The 18,468-nt window shown below is 42.9% G+C and overlaps 1 protein-coding gene across 1 annotated transcript in view; it reads left to right on the forward strand.

The window, feature by feature from the left end:
* Nucleotides 1-18,468, forward strand: part of LOC129858481 (protocadherin Fat 2-like) — a 70,857-nt gene that overhangs the window by 6,250 nt on the left and 46,139 nt on the right. The window contains exons 2-5 of the mRNA XM_055927743.1: nucleotides 2,906-6,214; nucleotides 6,845-7,156; nucleotides 13,846-13,904; nucleotides 14,157-14,267. Of these exons, the coding sequence (XP_055783718.1) occupies nucleotides 2,923-6,214; nucleotides 6,845-7,156; nucleotides 13,846-13,904; nucleotides 14,157-14,267 (3,774 nt within the window). The 5' untranslated portion in view covers nucleotides 2,906-2,922. The remainder of the gene's footprint in view (nucleotides 1-2,905; nucleotides 6,215-6,844; nucleotides 7,157-13,845; nucleotides 13,905-14,156; nucleotides 14,268-18,468) is intronic.

Consider the following 18,468-nt stretch of genomic DNA (forward strand, 5'->3'; position numbering starts at 1 on the left):
AGGTAGCAAGTCATGGAGCTGCTAAACGTCAACTATGGTTATTCAAAGTGCTGAGAGAAGGTAAAATCACCATGCAGGAATACTGGAGTCTTTATTGTAGCCAGATACAGCACTAAGAACGAGAACATTTAACCTTAAGGACAATTATATATTTGATTTATTTTGAGTTGTGGATATGATCCTACTAATTTCAATATTTGAAGTCTTCGTTTTTTTTGGCAAATGTATAACTTGTTGTTATCCAGTAGAGAAAAGTGTCCGTACTATTTAAATTCCACTATCAGTCTTATGAATTTTTTTGCTTTAAAGTTGTTTACATTTAGGAGTAAAAGGTTAATGTCTGAACAGCCTACGCTGAACAGAAGACAGCGCAGAACAGAGACGAACAGTCAATATTTACGTTTGGATGAAAGTGGTGACAACCCACCAAATCCTGTTTTATACCAGTCACCACGTAACAAATCCCGTTTTATACCTGTCATCACGTAACAAATCCCGTTTTATACCTGTCACCACGTAACAAATCCCGTTTTATACCTGTCACCACGTAACAAATCCCGTTTTATACCAGTCACCACGTAACAAATCCTGTTTTTTACCTGTCACCACGTAACAAATCCCGTTTTATACCTGTCACCACGTAACAAATCCTGTTTTATACCTGTCACCACGTAACAAATCCCGTTTTATACCTGTCACCACGTAACAAATCCCGTTTTATACCTGTCACCACGTAACAAATCCCGTTTTATACCAGTCACCACGTAACAAATCCTGTTTTATACCTGTCACCACGTAACAAATCCCGTTTTATACCAGTCACCACGTAACAAATCCTGTTTTATACCTGTCACCATGTAACAAATCCTGTTTTATACCTGTCATCACGTAGCAAATCCCTGTTTTATACCTGTCACCACGTAACAAATCCCGTTTTATACCAGTCACCACGTAACAAATCCTGTTTTATACCTGTCACCACGTAACAAATCCTGTTTTATACCAGTCACCACGTAACAAATCCTGTTTTATACCTGTCATCACGTAACAAATCCCGTTTTATACCTGTCATCACGTAACAAATCCTGTTTTATACCTGTCATCACGTAACAAATCCTGTTTTATACCTGTCACCACGTAACAAATCCTGTTTTATACCTGTCACCACGTAACAAATCCCGTTTTATACCTGTCACCACGTAACAAATCCCGTTTTATACCTGTCACCACGTAACAAATCCCGTTTTATACCTGTCATCACGTAACAAATCCTGTTTTATACCTGTCATCACGTAACAAATCCAGTTTTATATCTGTCATCACGTAACAAATCCTGTTTTATACCTGTCATCACGTAACAAATCCTGTTTTATACCTGTCATCACGTAACAAATCCAGTTTTATATCTGTCATCACGTAACAAATCCTGTTTTATACCTGTCATCACGTAACAAATCCAGTTTTATACCTGTCACCACGTAACAAATCCCGTTTTATACCAGTCACCACGTAACAAATCCTGTTTTATACCTGTCACCATGTAACAAATCCTGTTTTATACCTGTCATCACGTAACAAATCCCGTTTTATACCTGTCATCACGTAACAAATCCTGTTTTATACCTGTCATCACGTAACAAATCCTGTTTTATACCTGTCACCACGTAACAAATCCTGTTTTATACCTGTCACCACGTAACAAATCCCGTTTTATACCTGTCACCACGTAACAAATCCCGTTTTATACCTGTCACCACGTAACAAATCCCGTTTTATACCTGTCATCACGTAACAAATCCTGTTTTATACCTGTCATCACGTAACAAATCCAGTTTTATATCTGTCATCACGTAACAAATCCTGTTTTATACCTGTCATCACGTAACAAATCCTGTTTTATACCTGTCATCACGTAACAAATCCAGTTTTATATCTGTTACCACGTAACAAATCCAGTTTTATACCTGTCACCACGTAACAAATCCTGTTTTATACCTGTCATCATGTGACCTTAGAGATCCTTTTTATGTCTCTATTTTGGTTTGGTCAGGGCGTGAGTTGGGGTGGGTATTCTATGTTTTGTTCTATGTTGTCCTTTTCTATGTGTTTGGCCTGGTATGGTTCCCAACCAGAGGCAGCTGTCTATCGTTGTCTCTGATTGAGAACCATACTTAGGTAGCCTGTTCCCACCTGTGTTGGTGGGTAGTTGTTTCCTGTTGTGTGTTTTTTTACCTTACAGGACTGTTTCGTGTCGTTCACTCTCTTTGTTGTTTTTTTTGTCACTCAGTGTTCAGTTTATTTGATTAAATTTAATATGAACACTTACCACGCTGCGTGTTGGTCCGATGATTCCTATTCCTCATCATCAGACGAAGAGGAGGAGCGTAACATCATGTAACAAATCCTGTTTTATTAACGCATGTTGACAAAGGCTTTATAATAATGATTTAATTATCAGTTGTTGCTCTCAAGAGAAAAGAATAATGACATGGGGGGAGAAAGGCACCACCTGTCTATTGCTGCTCTGAGGCTGTTTCTTGTCTTCAAACAATGTATTGCTTTGCTTTGGTCAAGGCATGTTAGAACAGGAGACAAACACCTCACAGCAGGCTTTCACTGTGGTGTTGTGTCACTGGGTGTTTAACGCATTGTATTGTTCAGACAGGAGCAGGCACTAGGGAAATGACTGATATGTTCACAATCTGGTCAAAGAGCTGTATTTTGTATGTACTTATACATGAGTTATTGAACTATATACCGCATTGATAAAATAAAATAAAATAAAAAAATATGTATATTTGTTCCAGGCATATGAACTAAAACTGTCCCTCTTTTCCCCTCTCTCTCTCTCTCTCTCTCTCTCTCTCTCTCTGTCTCTGTCTCTGTTTCTGTCTCTCTCTCTCAGAGCTGAGGATCCTGCTGATGACAGTGAAGATGGTTACAAGAGACACAAGTACACTACTCTTAGTGGTAGCAGTCTTTCTAAACCTAGTAGCAAGTAACGAGTACCACAATTGGCACTTGGGAAAGGAGCTTGGAAAGGACAGCTCTCCCGTGAGGTTCACCCATCATCTCTACAATGCCACCATTAATGAGAACTCAGCCCCCAGGACTGCTGTGGAGAGTCCCATCAAGATGGGCATCGTAGTGACCGATCCTTTATGGGACATCAAGTTCAAACTCGTCTCTGGAGACGACGACGGCCTATTCAAAGCGGAGGAGGTCAGAGTAGGGGATTTCTGCATTCTGCGAATCAAAACTCGAAGCAGTAATTCTGCATCACTAAACAGGGAAGTAAGAGACAGTTATACTCTCACCATTGAAGCCACTGAAATCACGTACGACTTCCAGGCCAGGACCAAGGTATTGGTTCAGGTGCTTGATACCAATGACCTGAAACCACTCTTCTACCCAGCCTCGTACAACGTGGTCATCAGGGAAGACGCTCCGTTGAAGTCCAGCGTGGTCAGGGTCAGTGCGACGGACGCGGATATTGGCTGTAACGCTGAGTTCTATTACTCCTTTACGAGTAGAGCCCATCCGTTCGCCGTTGATCCTTTCTCAGGCGCCATCAGCCTCGTCAAGAGACTGAACCACAGCCGAGCAGAAACATACGATCTCACTGTATTTGCCGAGGACAGGACCAAGAAGATATCTGGGGTTCAGAAGTTTGGCAACGAGGCCAGGGTTAAAGTTACCATAGAAAAGGTCTCCTCCACCACCCCCATCATCAAACCTCTCCCAGTTGTCCTAGCTCAGAAGGACGAAGATGAGAAGATAACTATTGATGTCCATGTAGAGTCGGGTGTAAAGCCAGTTGAGTCCGTTAGTATTGTTGGTGGGGATACACAGAGGTATTTTGAGATTATTCCATCCAGCCTGCAACGCAATGGATTCCAAGTGGTCTCCACCAAGTGGGTGAATTGGTCTCAGAGCCCATCTGGATTTAACCTCTCCCTCCAAGCTAAAGACAAGAGTGGTCCACCTTTAGGTTCTCCAGTTTCAGAAATCCACATCCCTCCGTATAAACAAAGCCTGTTTTGCTTTCTGGAAGACATTTACATTCTCACACTAAGTGAGTTTTCACCTCCAAAAACACACGTGATCAGAGTTAGTGTGAGTCCAGCACATTTGAATGTTACATACCACATTAAAAGTAACTCTGATAGCTCCAAATTTAAGATTAACCCCAAAACAGGCATACTTGTTACCTCAGAGTCCTTTGACTTTGAGAAAAAGTATCGTTATGAATTCGACGTGACAGCGAATCACGGTGAAGCCGAGACCCATATAGTCGTTGAGATAACTGACGAAAACGACAACGCCCCCACATTCACCAAGCCCTCATACCAAGCCACACTACCAGAGAACGTACCTATAGGTAGCAGCGTTCTAACAGTCTCTGCAATAGATGTGGACAGGGGTCGAAATGGCTTCGTGACCTATGCCATAGCCAACTCAGCTCCTTCCCCATTCACAATAGACCCGATCAGTGGAGTGATCTCTACATTTGAGGATCTGGACTATGAGTTGATGAAGAGGTGGTATCATCTCAGAGTGTGGGCTTCGGACAGTGGCAGTCCCTTCAGTCATGTTTCTGAATGCGCTGTGACAATCACCATGAGCAACGTCAATGACAACACCCCTCTGTTTGAGCAGGTGGGATGCAATGCCACCATACCTGTAGATTTAGCAGTGGGAGAGCCAATCGCAGAGCTGTCTGCTGTTGACCTGGACGAACTACAACAGCTCAGATATGTGATCGAGTCAGGGAATGACCAACAACTGTTTGACATTGACGCTGTATCAGGAGTCATTATACTGATCAGACAGATACCCACAGTTTCGATAGAGACTGAATTACCTTCGTTCAGACTCAGAATCACAGCAACCGACGGTAAACATAACTCCGATCCCTCTGTTGTTACTGTCACTGTTGTTAACCAGGGCATTGAAGCCACAGTCAGTTGTCAGGAGACTGGGATTTCCAAACGGCTCACAGACAAACTGATAGAATCCATGAAGCCAGTGTTGACTATCCAGGATGAGGAATCCTTCTCGGACGTTCATATCATCAACCGCCACTCTCCTAAGTTCAACTCTGGCATCCCGAGTACTATTAACATCAGAGAGGACTTCCCTTTAAATTCTACTATCCTTCACTTCAAGGCTTCAGATAATGACACCGGATTCAACAGCAAGCTTGTGTACGCCATCTCAAGTGGAAATGAAGACGGGTGTTTCTCCATTGGTATTTGGTCTGGGGAGCTTCAGCTTGTGTGTCCTTTAGACCGAGAAACCAAAGAGTTCTACATTTTGAACGTAACTGTCTATGATTTAGGAAGCCCACAAACCTCAGCATGGAAATTTCTTGCTGTGAATCTATTGGATGTTAACGACAACCGACCAGTATTCAACCAATCCAGGTATGTCGTGCACATCCCAGAGAACACAGAGGTTGACACAACGATATTCCAAGTGCACGCAACAGATTTAGACTCTGAGGGCAATGGAAATATCCTATATTCGATGCTAACGCTAACCAATCTGTTCAAGATCAATGAACTCACTGGAAAAGTGAAGGTGTCTGGTCGTTTAGACAGAGAAGCCTTTCCCAGACATGACTTGAAGGTGGAGGCTAGAGATCAGTCTAAAAAAGACCCACAGCTCTTCTCTTTGACCGATCTGGTGGTCGTGTTGGAGGACATCAACGACAATCCTCCCAAGTTCGTCCCCAAGATCTACAACATCAAAGTCCCTGAGGACTTTCCCTTGGGGACGGTGCTACTGTGGGTCGAGAGCTACGACTTAGACCTGGGCAGCGCTGGACAGATCAGCTACAACCTGAAGAACAGTGAGAACGGGGCCTTTTTTCTGGACGCGTCGACGGGATCTCTAACCCTTGAGAAAGAACTGGACTTCGAGACGAGACAGTCTTACAACCTGACGGTTCAAGCAATTGACCATGGCCTTCCTCGGTCACTCTCCTCCTCCTGTTTCATCGAGGTGGAGGTCCTGGATGTGAATGAGAACCTGAATAAGCCGGTGTTCTCCATGTTTGTCTATGAGGCCTCAGTGATGGAGGACGCTCCTGTGGGAACCTCAGTGTTCACGCTGACAGCAGCAGATAGGGACTTGTGGAAAGACGGAGTCGTCAGGTATCACATTCACGATGGATCTGGCCTGGGAGTTTTCATGATCGATGAGGAAACAGGTAAATGTGTGTGTTTGTGTGTGTGTTTGTGTGTGTGTGTGTGTGGTTTTTTTGTGTGTGTGTGTGTGTGTGTTTGTGTGTGTGTTTGTGTTTGTGTGTTTGTGTGTGATAACAGTAAAAAATTCCCCCTATTTGATACAATTTTCTTTAGCATGAATGTATTGCTCTTACAGTAGATGAGAAGTGGGATGACAGTTGATAAAACCTTTGGTAAAAAGAACAAAAAAAGAAAATGGATGTGCAATATTAAAATAACCTGAGGCTGCTTGGGACCTGTTCCTACATACTGGCTACTTTACAGAGGATAGCCTGTGACCTCACAAAGTATCACATTCCATTTGCATGGTTTACTCCTGTTGGGAAATTAGATAGAGAAATAGAAAGAGACAATGCTGTGTCATTGTAACACTGATACACATGGCCTCCCTTTCAGAATCTTACTCCTACTTATAATCTTTTAGATTTTGATAGCGTATCCTCCAGTTTTAACCAAATAACAACTTTTTTGGGGGGGGGGGTAAACCTTGATGATTTAACTATCCAAGTTGTTCATCACCACACCTGTCAGCAAAAAAAGAATGCAAATACAGATGGATGACATTATAAACGATTTCTCCTTCTGTTTTGCAGGAGTCATCCGCACGGCTGAGACGTTGGACCGCGAGGCCGTCCCACACTACTGGCTGTCGGTTTCTGCCAAAGACCTTGGCACCATCCCTCTAGTGACCTGGACAGACATATTTGTAGAAGTCCTGGATATCAATGATAACCCTCCCCAGCTGTCCCAGCCGGTCTACTTCGGCTCCGTCCTGGAAAACATGCCTAAAGACAAGTCAGTGCTTCAGGTCACTGCTACTGACGTGGACAGCTCCTCTGAGGGGAAACTCACCTTCCAGCTGTTGGAGTCACAGCAGACGTATTTCACCATCAACCCCGAGACAGGTAACTGACACATTTCCCAAGGAAACACGGATCGATGTGATTTTAAAGTGTTTTTAGTTCTGCATCATTAGTCTAACACCTTTGAGGAAATGCAGGCTGCTGTATTGTGTCCATATCAAATTTGATAACCTTCAACATCCATTCAGTTTCGTGAAATGTACATCTCATTTTTTGCAATTTTTCTTGTTCATGTGTTTCAAATATACATCTCAATATACTGTTTAACTAGCTGTAAAACATGGCAGCTTGTGGTTTCAAGTTGAATAGAAAATGGTAGATTATAATATGTGTCTGCAGTAATGTGCACATGCCACATCCCGTGAAGCCGGATCAAGGTTAAACTACACTTATTTTCTACCTGCAAATGTACCATTTTTTTTTTTTTTTAAACAAATGTTCCAGTCATGTCTGGGCTGGGAGGGCAGTGAGTGTAAAATATCAACTGTCCAACCAGAAAGGTAAACCCCAAATCTCTGACAGTTTCATCCTGCAGCTGAGTGCCTGTCATACAGCAACAGGGCATGGGCCTTTGAAAACAGGGGAAATTGAAAACAGATTAGCTCTCCGTCGCAAGCTCCTACAAGTCTGTCCGTCCTCGACTTGAAATCTCTGCTGGGCTGGGCTGGGCTGGGCTGGGCTGGGCTGTGTGTGTGTGTGTGTGTGTGTGTGTGTGTGTGTGTGTGTGTGTGTGTGTGTGTGTGTGTGTGTGTGTGTGTGTGTGTGTGTGTGTGTGTGTGTGTGTGTGTGTGTGTGTGTGTGTGTGTGTGTGTGTGTGTGTGCGCGTGTCTCCTTACCCCCAGGCTAACACCAAAGGATTAAAGCTGAAAAGACACTCCATTAATGCCTTGGAAGACGTACAATGGATTAGATGTTTTATAGAAACACCCAGTGTAATCAAGAGACAGGTTAGTTTCGCTAAGACTGCCTGAGAGTGGTCTGAGTGGGGAGGGGAAAACTAGCTGTTATTGGCAGAGAGGTTTACAGCTCTCTTTCTTATTAGTCTGTTAACTAATCTACTTCCTGGTGATGTCACCAGGCAGGCCAAAATTCCTCCCACTAAAACATGCTGATATTTCAGGTGGTCTTTTCAAACAGCTTTTACACTAAAAGGGCATTATCATCATTTTCACCATTTCACAGTATTATCCCAACCTCATAGTGTGGAAATATACACTGACTGTACAAAACATTAGGAACACCTGCTCTTTCCATGACATAGACCGACCAGGTAAATCCAGGTGAAAGCTATGTTCCCTTATTGATGTCATTTGTTAAAATTTTTAAGTGTCTTTGAACGGGGTATGGCAGTAGATGCCAGGCACACCGGTTTGAGTGTGTCAAGAACTACAACGCTGCTGGGGTTTTCATGCTCAATAGTTTCCCATGTGTATCAAGAATGGTCCAACACCCAAAGGACATCCAGCCAACTTGACACAACTGTGGGAAGCATTGGAGTCAACATGGGCCAGCATTCCTGTGGAACGCTTTCGACACCTTGTAGACTCCATGCCCTGACGAACTGAGGCTGTCTGTTCTTAGGGCAAAACGGGCTGCAATTCAATATTAGGAAGATGTACACTCAGTTTATATAAACACAGGAAAATCAGGGTTTTGACTGCACTGGGCCTTTAACTCATTACTATGACAAGGACCTTGTCCTTCTACATTCTGAAAGTATTCAGACCCCTTGACATTTTTCCACATTTTGTTACGTTACAGCCTTATTCTAAAATTGATTAAATCTTTTTCCCCCTCATCAATCTACACACAATACCCCATAATGGCAAAGCAAAAAACGTTTATGTATTTATTTTTGTTCTGTTCATCTATCCCTCGATCCTGACTAGTCTCTCGGTCCCTGTTGCTGAAAAACATCCCCACAGCATGATGCTGCCACCACCATGCTTCGACGTACGGATGGTGGCAGGTTTCCTCCAGATGTGACGCTTGGCATTCAGTCCAAAGAGTTCAATCTTGGTTACATCAGACCAGAGAATCTTGTTTCGCATGGCCTGAGAGTCCTTTAGGTGCCTTTTGGCATACTCCAAGCGGGCTGTCATGTGCCTTTTACTGAGGAGTGGCTTCCGTCTGGCCACTCTACCACAAAGGCCTGATTGGTGGAGTGCTGCAGAGATGGTTGTCCTTCTGGAAGGTTCTCCCATCTCCACAGAGGAACTCTGGAGCTCTGTGAGAGTGACCATCAGGTCCTTGGTTACCTCCATGGTTTTTGCTCTGACATGCACTGTCAACTATGGGACCTTATATAGACAGGTGTGTGCCTTTCCAAATCCTGTCCAATCAATTGAATTTACCACAGGTGGACTCCAGTCAAGTTGTAGGAACATATCAAGGACGATCAATAGAAACAGGATGCCCCTGAGCTCAATTTCAAGTCTCATAGCAAAGGGTCTGAGTAATTATGTAAATACATTTTAATACATTTGCAAAAAATTCTAAAAACCTGTTTTTCACTTTGTCATTATGGGGTATTGTGTGTAGATTGATGAGGATTTAAATTGTTTTTAATCCATTTTAGAATAATGCTGTAACATAACAACATTTGGAAAAAGTCAAGGGGTCTGAATACTTTCAGAATGCAGTGTAGGTGAATAATAAACTATCAATGAAGTGAAACCTCAGCTTCTATCACACAACAGCATGGTAGATGTATTTCTGCCATGAGAGGATATGAGCTGTGCTCCTCATGTCTGAACAGGATACACATGACTCAGAGAAGTCTGACTAAGATCTTAATTCAGGAGTGTAGCAGCTAAGTACACAAGGTACAGTATCTGTAGAGATGTCCCAGCAGAAAGTCAGATAAGAACCAGTAATACATTTAAACAGAAGCAGTATAGCTGTATTACCAGCTGGAAGACACAGAAAAACCTAAACTAGAAAATACTCATATTTTGGAAGTACTTTTAAATTTGTCCTGTTATTGTGTTTTTTGCATATCCCATCTCCCCTCGGGGGTGGGGTCACATCGTCAAGTACCCCAAGAGCAATTGGGTTAAGTGCCTTGCTCAAGGGCACAGAGAAAGCTTTTCACCTTGTCTGCACTGGGACACAAACCAGCAATCTTTCGGTTGCTGGTCTAACGCTCTAACGCTCTAACCTCAAGGCTACCTGCCACCCCAGAAGAAAACATATGGAGGTCAAGAGACCTCTTTACTAGGAGGCCGAGCAGAGAAGGGCAACTTCATTACGAAAACACAGACACAGGATGTAAACCAACAAGTCTGAGCTGAATGATAAAAGCAGCAGCACACTTTCTAACGTGTCTCAGCTGTCTAAATAATGTCTCCACTAAAGACCCAGCAGGATTTGTTTTGAGTGCCGTAAAAGCTAAATGCCCCTTAAATGATCATCTCCACTCACTTCAACCCCCTCCCCCAACACACACACACACACACACACACACACACACACACACACACACACACACACACACACACCCTTGCATGGTAATCAGTCCCTGTGGTGTCACTTGGGGCAGTCGATTGGTGAACTAAACTAACGTTTCTCAGGCATGTTTAGTCTGTAGGCCACTACTCTGATATCAACTCAGGCTGTGACACAGACAACCTCACCCAGATTTCAACACGGTTGAAAAAGGCCAAACCAGTCATGTAACCTGTTTCGTCAGGTTTTCTGAACTCATAGAACCTTTAATTTGGCATTATAATTGGCCTGTTAAAGGAACGGTAGCAGCATGGCAGGAGAATTGGCCTGTTAAAGGAACGGTAGCAGCATGGCAGGATAATTGGCCTGTTAAAGGAACGGTAGCAGCATGGCAGGAGAATTGGTCTGTTAAAGGGACAGTAGCAGCATGGCAGGAGAATTGGCCTGTTAAAGGGACAGTAGCAGCATGGCAGGAGAATTGGTCTGTTAAAGGGACAGTAGCAGCATGGCAGGAGAATTGGCCTGTTAAAGGGACAGTAGCAGCATGCCAGGAGAATTGGCCTGTTAAAGGGACAGTAGCAGCATGGCAGGAGAATTGGCCTGTTAAAGGGACAGTAGCAGCATGGCAGGAGAATTGGCCTGTTAAAGGGACAGTAGCAGCATGGCAGGAGAATTGGCCTGTTAAAGGGACAGTAGCAGCATGGCAGGAGAATTGGTCTGTTAAAAGGACAGTTGCAGCATGGCAAGAGAATTGGCCTGTTAAAGGGACGGCAGCAGCATGGCAAGAGAATTGGCCTGTTAAAGGGACAGTAGCAGCATGGCAGGAGAATTGGCCTGTTAAAGGGACAGTAGCAGCATGCCAGGAGATTTGGCCTGTTAAAGGGACAGTAGCAGCATGGCAGGAGAATTGGCCTGTTAAAGGGACAGTAGCAGCATGGCAGGAGAATTGGCCTGTTAAAGGGACAGTAGCAGCATGGCAGGAGAATTGGCCTGTTAAAGGGACAGTAGCAGCATGGCAGGAGAATTGGCCTGTTAAAGGGACAGTAGCAGCATGGCAGGAGAATTGGCCTGTTAAAGGGACAGTAGCAGCATGGCAGGAGAATTGGCCTGTTAAAGGAACAGTAGCAGCATGGCAGGAGAATTGGCCTGTTAAAGGGACAGTAGCAGCATGGCAGGAGAATTGGCCTGTTAAAGGGACAGTAGCAGCATGGCAGGAGAATTGGCCTGTTAAAGGGACAGTAGCAGCATGGCAGGAGAATTGGCCTGTTAAAGGGACAGTAGCAGCATGGCAGGAGAATTGGCCTGTTAAAGGGACAGTAGCAGCATGGCAGGAGAATTGGCCTGTTAAAGGGACAGTAGCAGCATGGCAGGAGAATTGGCCTGTTAAAGGAACAGTAGCAGCATGGCAGGAGAATTGGCCTGTTAAAGGGACAGTAGCAGCATGGCAGGAGAATTGGCCTGTTAAAGGGACAGTAGCAGCATGGCAGGAGAATTGGCCTGTTAAAGGGACAGTAGCAGCATGGCAGGAGAATTGGCCTGTTAAAGGGACAGTAGCAGCATGGGAAATCTTTACCAAATGACAATACAGTAGTGGATAGTGTATCAGTGGATAGATTGGGAAAGGGGAAAGGGAAAGGGGGATACCTAGTCAGTTTGTAGCAGGTTGACGTTTATTGTCATAAGACTTGTCCTGGGAGCAGAACTGAGCGATTTCCCCTTAGGCCAGCTGTAAAGTCAAAATTCATGAAAACAAATATTTACTTTTCGGTTTAATTTAAGGTTATCATTAGGCCTTAGGGTTAGTGGTGTGGTTAAGGTTATGGCATTAGGGTTAAAATCAGATTTTATGACTTTGTGGCTGTGCTAGCTCGTGACCACTCTGCAGAGCTGCCTCCAGAACAACATCCATGATGAAAAAGGTTGACCTGCTGGATTGTATTGGCTAACTCCTGCAACACACATTATACTATTAAAGTATCCACAGTCCTAAAACGTTGTGTATTTTATCAAAATAACAGGTTCTAGAAATGTCTCAGAGCTTTCTTTGTTTAGACCATGAAGCCACATAAGCACTGTTAGTAAAACAGACGGTGTTGTGGGAAGACAGAAGAGTTAAACAGCTGCATGGGACTCAGACAGTGACAGGTGTGCTGGGTCATTCCACTAATTTGGTGCCTTTTGAGAGGTGGGAAAAAAACACATTTGATTTCAGCTGATTTTAACGTTCTTAAATAATCCATAAATCCCCTTGTGACAGGAGGAATGGAGGCTTGTTGTTTACAACAGGGAGAGGCAGCTGAATGCAAGCTTCACAATATTCGTTTTTTTTTGTTAAAACATTTTTAACCTGTCTATTTATAGGGAACTTGTGATCATTTTTATTGTTTATTTCGCTTTTGTATATTATCTACTTCACTTGCTTTGGCAATGTTAACATATGTTTCCCGTGCTAATAAAGCCCCTTGAATTGAATTGAATTGAACAAGGTTGATGTGTTATGCTTGACCCGCTCACTTTTCCACTTTTCCACCACAAAACGCACAAAAAGGGAAGAACCAGCTCACCTGCTTTTACTCTATGAATTTGAATAGTTTCAATCCATTTAAACAGGAGTTCAGTTCACAATTTTATCCAGAGCAACTTAAAGGAGCAAGTGCCTTGCTCAAGGGCACATCTGATTTTTCACCAACTCAGCTCTGCGATTTGAACCAGCAACTTCCTGGTTATTAGCCTAATGCTCTTACCCACTAGACTACCTGCCACCCTATCAGGTTTGGCCTCAAAAAGAGCGAAGGACATAAATTAATCACTAATCATATGAAATAAATAATGATCTCCAGAAATGACTTTGTCAAAGTAAAAAAATAACTAGGGCTTCACAATGATGGGAAACTAAGAGACATATTTTGATTAAATGGGTAAAAAATGTTATCAATTTAGCAAGCCTTTATTCATAGAAAAATCAGATTTATTGATTTATTGAACTCTCCATGTGGTCTTTATTAAATGGCACTTAATTTAATATAACAGGCTTTTAAAAAAAAATCGAATTCAATATAAAATACCAAAAGGTCGCAAAAGGCACTCATTTCATGGAACGATACCAGCTACTGCTGTCCATGTGGGAAAGACTTCATATTGATTACCCTGTTCCTTCATCCTCCTTCCCTCCCATATTCCTTCTCCCTCTGTTTCCTTCTCCCTCTGTTTTCTTCTCTATCTGTTTCCTTCTCTATCTGTTTCCTCCTCTCTCTGTTCCCATCTCTCTCTGTTTGTTTTCTTAGGCGTCATCAACACTCTGACCTCTCTGGACCGGGAACAGAAGTCTGAGCACAGTATCGAGGTAGGAGACTGAGACACCTGCTTGTCATTAAACAACATGTGCCTGTTTTTATGAGATCGTTAAAAAGGCCTGAAATGAGAGCTTAAACTACTCTATAAAATATCCATAACATGTGTGGTCTTGATAAATAACATTTCTCACAAAATATATGTGATTTATGATACATAAAACTTTTTTATTTCATTTAAGTCTCAATCAAACCTCCATATCCTATTGTTAGACTAACCCGTCTTCTCCCTCTTCTCCTCTCAGGTGATAGTGTCAGACAACGGAGCCCCTCCTCTCCGCTCCACCTCTACAGTGATCATCCAGGTGCTGGATGAGAACGACAACAGACCCCAGTTCAACCACAAGCTCTTCCAGGTCTGCTTCTATTGGCTGTTTGGGGTTTCGGGTCAGCGTCCGAAAGGGCACCCTATTTCTTGCATAGGCTGTGTTTATACAGGCAGCCCAAATTTGATATTTTTTCCCACTCATTTGTCTTTTGTCCAATTACATCAGATCTTTTAACATCGGATATTTTTTTCAGAGCTGATCTAATTGGTCAACATACCAATTAGTGAAAGCAGTGGCGGTTCTAGCTGTATGGCTTCCTGGGCGAACCCCCCCTTCAGCGCCCCCCACCCCCACAAAAAAAGCACCATTCTGCACTAACTACTTTTTATTCAGACGTTTGGAACAACACAAATAAATAATCATAACATTTAAAACTATATAATTATAAAAATATATACAAAAATAAGACTCATAAATATAAAAAATAAGTAACAAAGACAAATAGAAACAAATTTGTGTTGATTTGGCACTCGAGTGTCAATACATTACCCATCTCCCAACACTGTCAACCAAGAGTCAAGACTAAACCAATTCACCTTGGTGGTGTGCAGACTACATTACCCATCTCCCAACACTGTCAACCAAGAGTCAAGACTAAACCAATTCACCTTGGTGGTGTTCAGACTACATTACCCATCTCCCAACACTGTCAACCAAGAGTCAAGACTAAACCAATTCACCTTGGTGGTGTGCAGACTACATTACCCATCTCCCAACACTGTCAACCAAGAGTCAAGACTAAACCAGTTCACCTTGGTGGTGTTTAGACTGGTTTTATATTGTTCTGAACGATTTCGCCCAAACCAGAAAAAAATGCAACAGTACGTTTGTGAAACTACTGTATACATTCACAGTGTTATGAATGAATTGTGGTTTATTTGGTAGCATTTCGTAGTGTGACTGATTTTACTAGTTGCATTAGTACTGTACAAAGTTAGAGGTGCCCTATTTGATAGATTCTACCGCTCCCCCTACCTCGGGCTTCCGGTGGGGAGACCTGAGGTCAACCTACACCCGCCCCCCTCCTCATCTTGTACTTCTGAGTAGGAGACCTTCCCATGCAGTAGCCTGCCTAGCTCACAAACTAGAATCAGGGCGCCCACTCCGACAAGGTTAATTGACCCACAGTCCCACACGGTGACATGATATCATTGACGTTACGTGCAAATGAGCGAAAGAAAACCGATCGCACAAATGTCACCATTACAATTTTTTTTGTGGTGGAGCCCCGTGCCGCCCCCGGCAAAACGCCGCCCTGAGCGGCTGCCCATGTCACCTAAATCCACCACCGAGTGAAAGAAAAAACACATATACAGTGCCAGTCAACATTTTTGACACACCTACTCATTAAAGGGTTTTTCTTTATTTGTACTATTTTCTACATTGTAGAATAATAGTGAATACATCAAAACTATAAAAATAACACATATGGAATCATGTAGAAACCAAAAAAGTGTTAATTAAACAAATATAAATAGATTTTAGATTTTAGATTCTTCAAAGTAGCCACCCTTTGCATTGATGACATCTCTCAACAAGCTTCATGAGGAATGCTTTTCCAACAGTCTTGAAGGAGTTCCCACATATGCTGAGCACTTGTTGGCTGCTTTTCCTTCACTCTGTGGTCCAACTCATCCCAAACCAGCTCAGTTGGGTTAAGGTCAGTTGATTGTGGGGGCCAGGTCATCTGATGCAGCACTCCATCACTCTCCTTGTTCAAATAGCCCTTACACCGCCTGGAGGTGTTTTGGGTCGTTGTCCTGTTGAAAAACAAATGATAGTCGCACTAAGCGCATTCAAGTGTGCCTTGAATTCTAAATAAATCACTGACAGTGTCACCAGCAAAGCACCCCCACATAATCACACCTTTTCCTCCATGCTTCACGGTGGGAACCACACATGCGGAGATCATCCGTTCACCTACCCAGCGTCTCACAAAAAGATGGCGGTTGGAAATCTCAAATTTGGACTCATCAAACCAAAGGACAGATTTCCCCCGGTCTAATATTGCTTGTGTTTCTTGGCCCAAGCAAGTCTTTTCTTATTATTGGTGTCCGCTAGTAGTGGTTTCTTTGCAGCAAATTGACCATGAAGGCCTGATTCACGCAATCTCCTCTGAACAGCTGATGTTGAGATGTATCTGTTACTTGAACTCTGTGAAGCATTTATTTGGGCTGCAATCTGAGGTGCAGTTAACTCTAATGAACTTATCCTCTGCAGCAGAGGTAACTCTGGGTCTTCCTTTCCTGTGGCAGTCCTCATGAGAGCCAGTTTCATCATAGTGCTTGATGGTTTTTATGACTGCACTTGAAGAAACTTTCAAAGTTCTTGAAATTTTCTGCATTGCCTGACCTTCATGTCTAAAAGTAATGAAGGACTGTTGTTTCTCTTAGCTTATTTGAGCTGTTCTTGCCATAATATAGACTTGGTCTTTTACCAAACAGGGCTATATTCTGTATACTAACCTTACCTTGTCACAACACAACTGATTGGCTCAAACGCATTAAGAAGGAAAGAAATTATACAAATTAACTTTTAACAAGGCCGCTAATGGCCGTTAATTGAATTGCATTCCAGGTGACTATGCATGAAGCTGGTTAAGAGAACGTCAAGAGTGTGCAAAGCTGTCATCAAGGCAAACCTTTTAATATAAGTTTTTATTTAACCTTTATTTAACTAGGCAAGTCAGTTAAGAACAAATTCTTATTTACAATGATGGCCTACCCCGGCCAAACCCAGACGACGCTGGGCCAATTGTGCCCTATGGGACTCCCAATCACGGCCGGATGTGATGCAGCCTGGATTCAAACCAGGGACTGCAGTGAGATCTCTTGCACTGAGATGCATTGCCTTAGACCACAGCGCCACTCGGGAGCCCAAAAGGGTGGCTACTTATATTTTTGATTTAACACTTTTTTGGTTACTACATTATTCCATATGTGTTATTTCATAGTTTTGATGTCTTCACTATTATTCTATTATTCATTATTTAACAATGTAGAAATAGTAAAAAATAAAGCAAAACACTGGAATGAGTAGGTGTGTCGAATCTTTTGACCGGTACTTTGACCGGTGGCTTGTGAAAGTATTCATCCCCCTTGGTATTTTTCCTATTTTGTTGACTTACAACTTGGAATTAAAATAGATTTTGGGGGGTTTATATAATTTGATTTACACAACATACCTACCACTTTGAAGATGCAAATTTTTATTATAGCATAACTATTCACCCCCCCCAAAGTCAATACTTTGTAGAGCCACCTTTTGCAGCAATTACAGCTGCAAGTCTCTTGGGGCATGTCTCTATAAGCTTGGCACATCTAGCCACTGGGATTTTTGCCCATTCTTCAAGTTGGATGGGTTCCGCTGGGGTACAGCAATCTTTAAGTCATACCACAGATTCTCAATTGGATTGAGGTCTGGGCTTTGACTAGGCCATTCCAAGACATTTCAATGTTTCCCCTTAAAACATTTGAGTGTTGTTTTAGCAGTATGCGTAGGGTCATTATCTTGCTGGAAGGTGAACCTCTGTCCCAGTCTCAAATCTCTGGAAGACTGAAACAGGTTTCCCTTAAGAATTTCCCTGTATTTAGCGCCATCCATTGTTCCTTGAATTCTGACCAGTTTCCCAGTCCCTGCCAATGGAACAAACATCCCCACAGCATGATGCTGCCACCACCATGCTTCACTGTGGGGATGTTGTTCTCGGGGTGATGAGAGGTGTTGGGTTTGCGCCAGACATAGTATTTTCCTTGATAGCCAAAACCTCAATTTTAGTCTCATCTGACCAGAGTACCTTCTTCCATATGTTTGGGGAGTCTCCCACATACCTTTTGGCGAACACGAAACGTGTTTGCTTATTTTTTTCTTCAAGCAATGGCTTTTTTTCTGGCCACTCTTCCGTAAAGCCCAGCTCCGTGGAGTGTACGGCTTAAAGTGGTCCTATGGACAGATGCTCCAATCTCTGCTGTGGAGCTTTGCATCTCCTTCAGGGTTATATTTGGTCTCTTTGTTGCCTCTCTGATTAATGCCCTCCTTGCCTGGTCCATGAGTTTTGGTGGGCGGCCCTCTCTTGGCAGGTTTGTTGTGGTGTCATATTCTTTCCATTTTTTAATAATGGATTTAATGGTGCTCTGTGGGATGTTCAAAGTTTCGGGTATTTTTTTATAACCCAACCCTGATCTGTACTTCTCCACAACTTTGTCCCTGACCTGTTTGGAGAGCTCCT

This window comes from Salvelinus fontinalis, chromosome 6 (assembly GCF_029448725.1).
Source record: "Salvelinus fontinalis isolate EN_2023a chromosome 6, ASM2944872v1, whole genome shotgun sequence".
NCBI lineage: Eukaryota > Metazoa > Chordata > Actinopteri > Salmoniformes > Salmonidae > Salvelinus > Salvelinus fontinalis.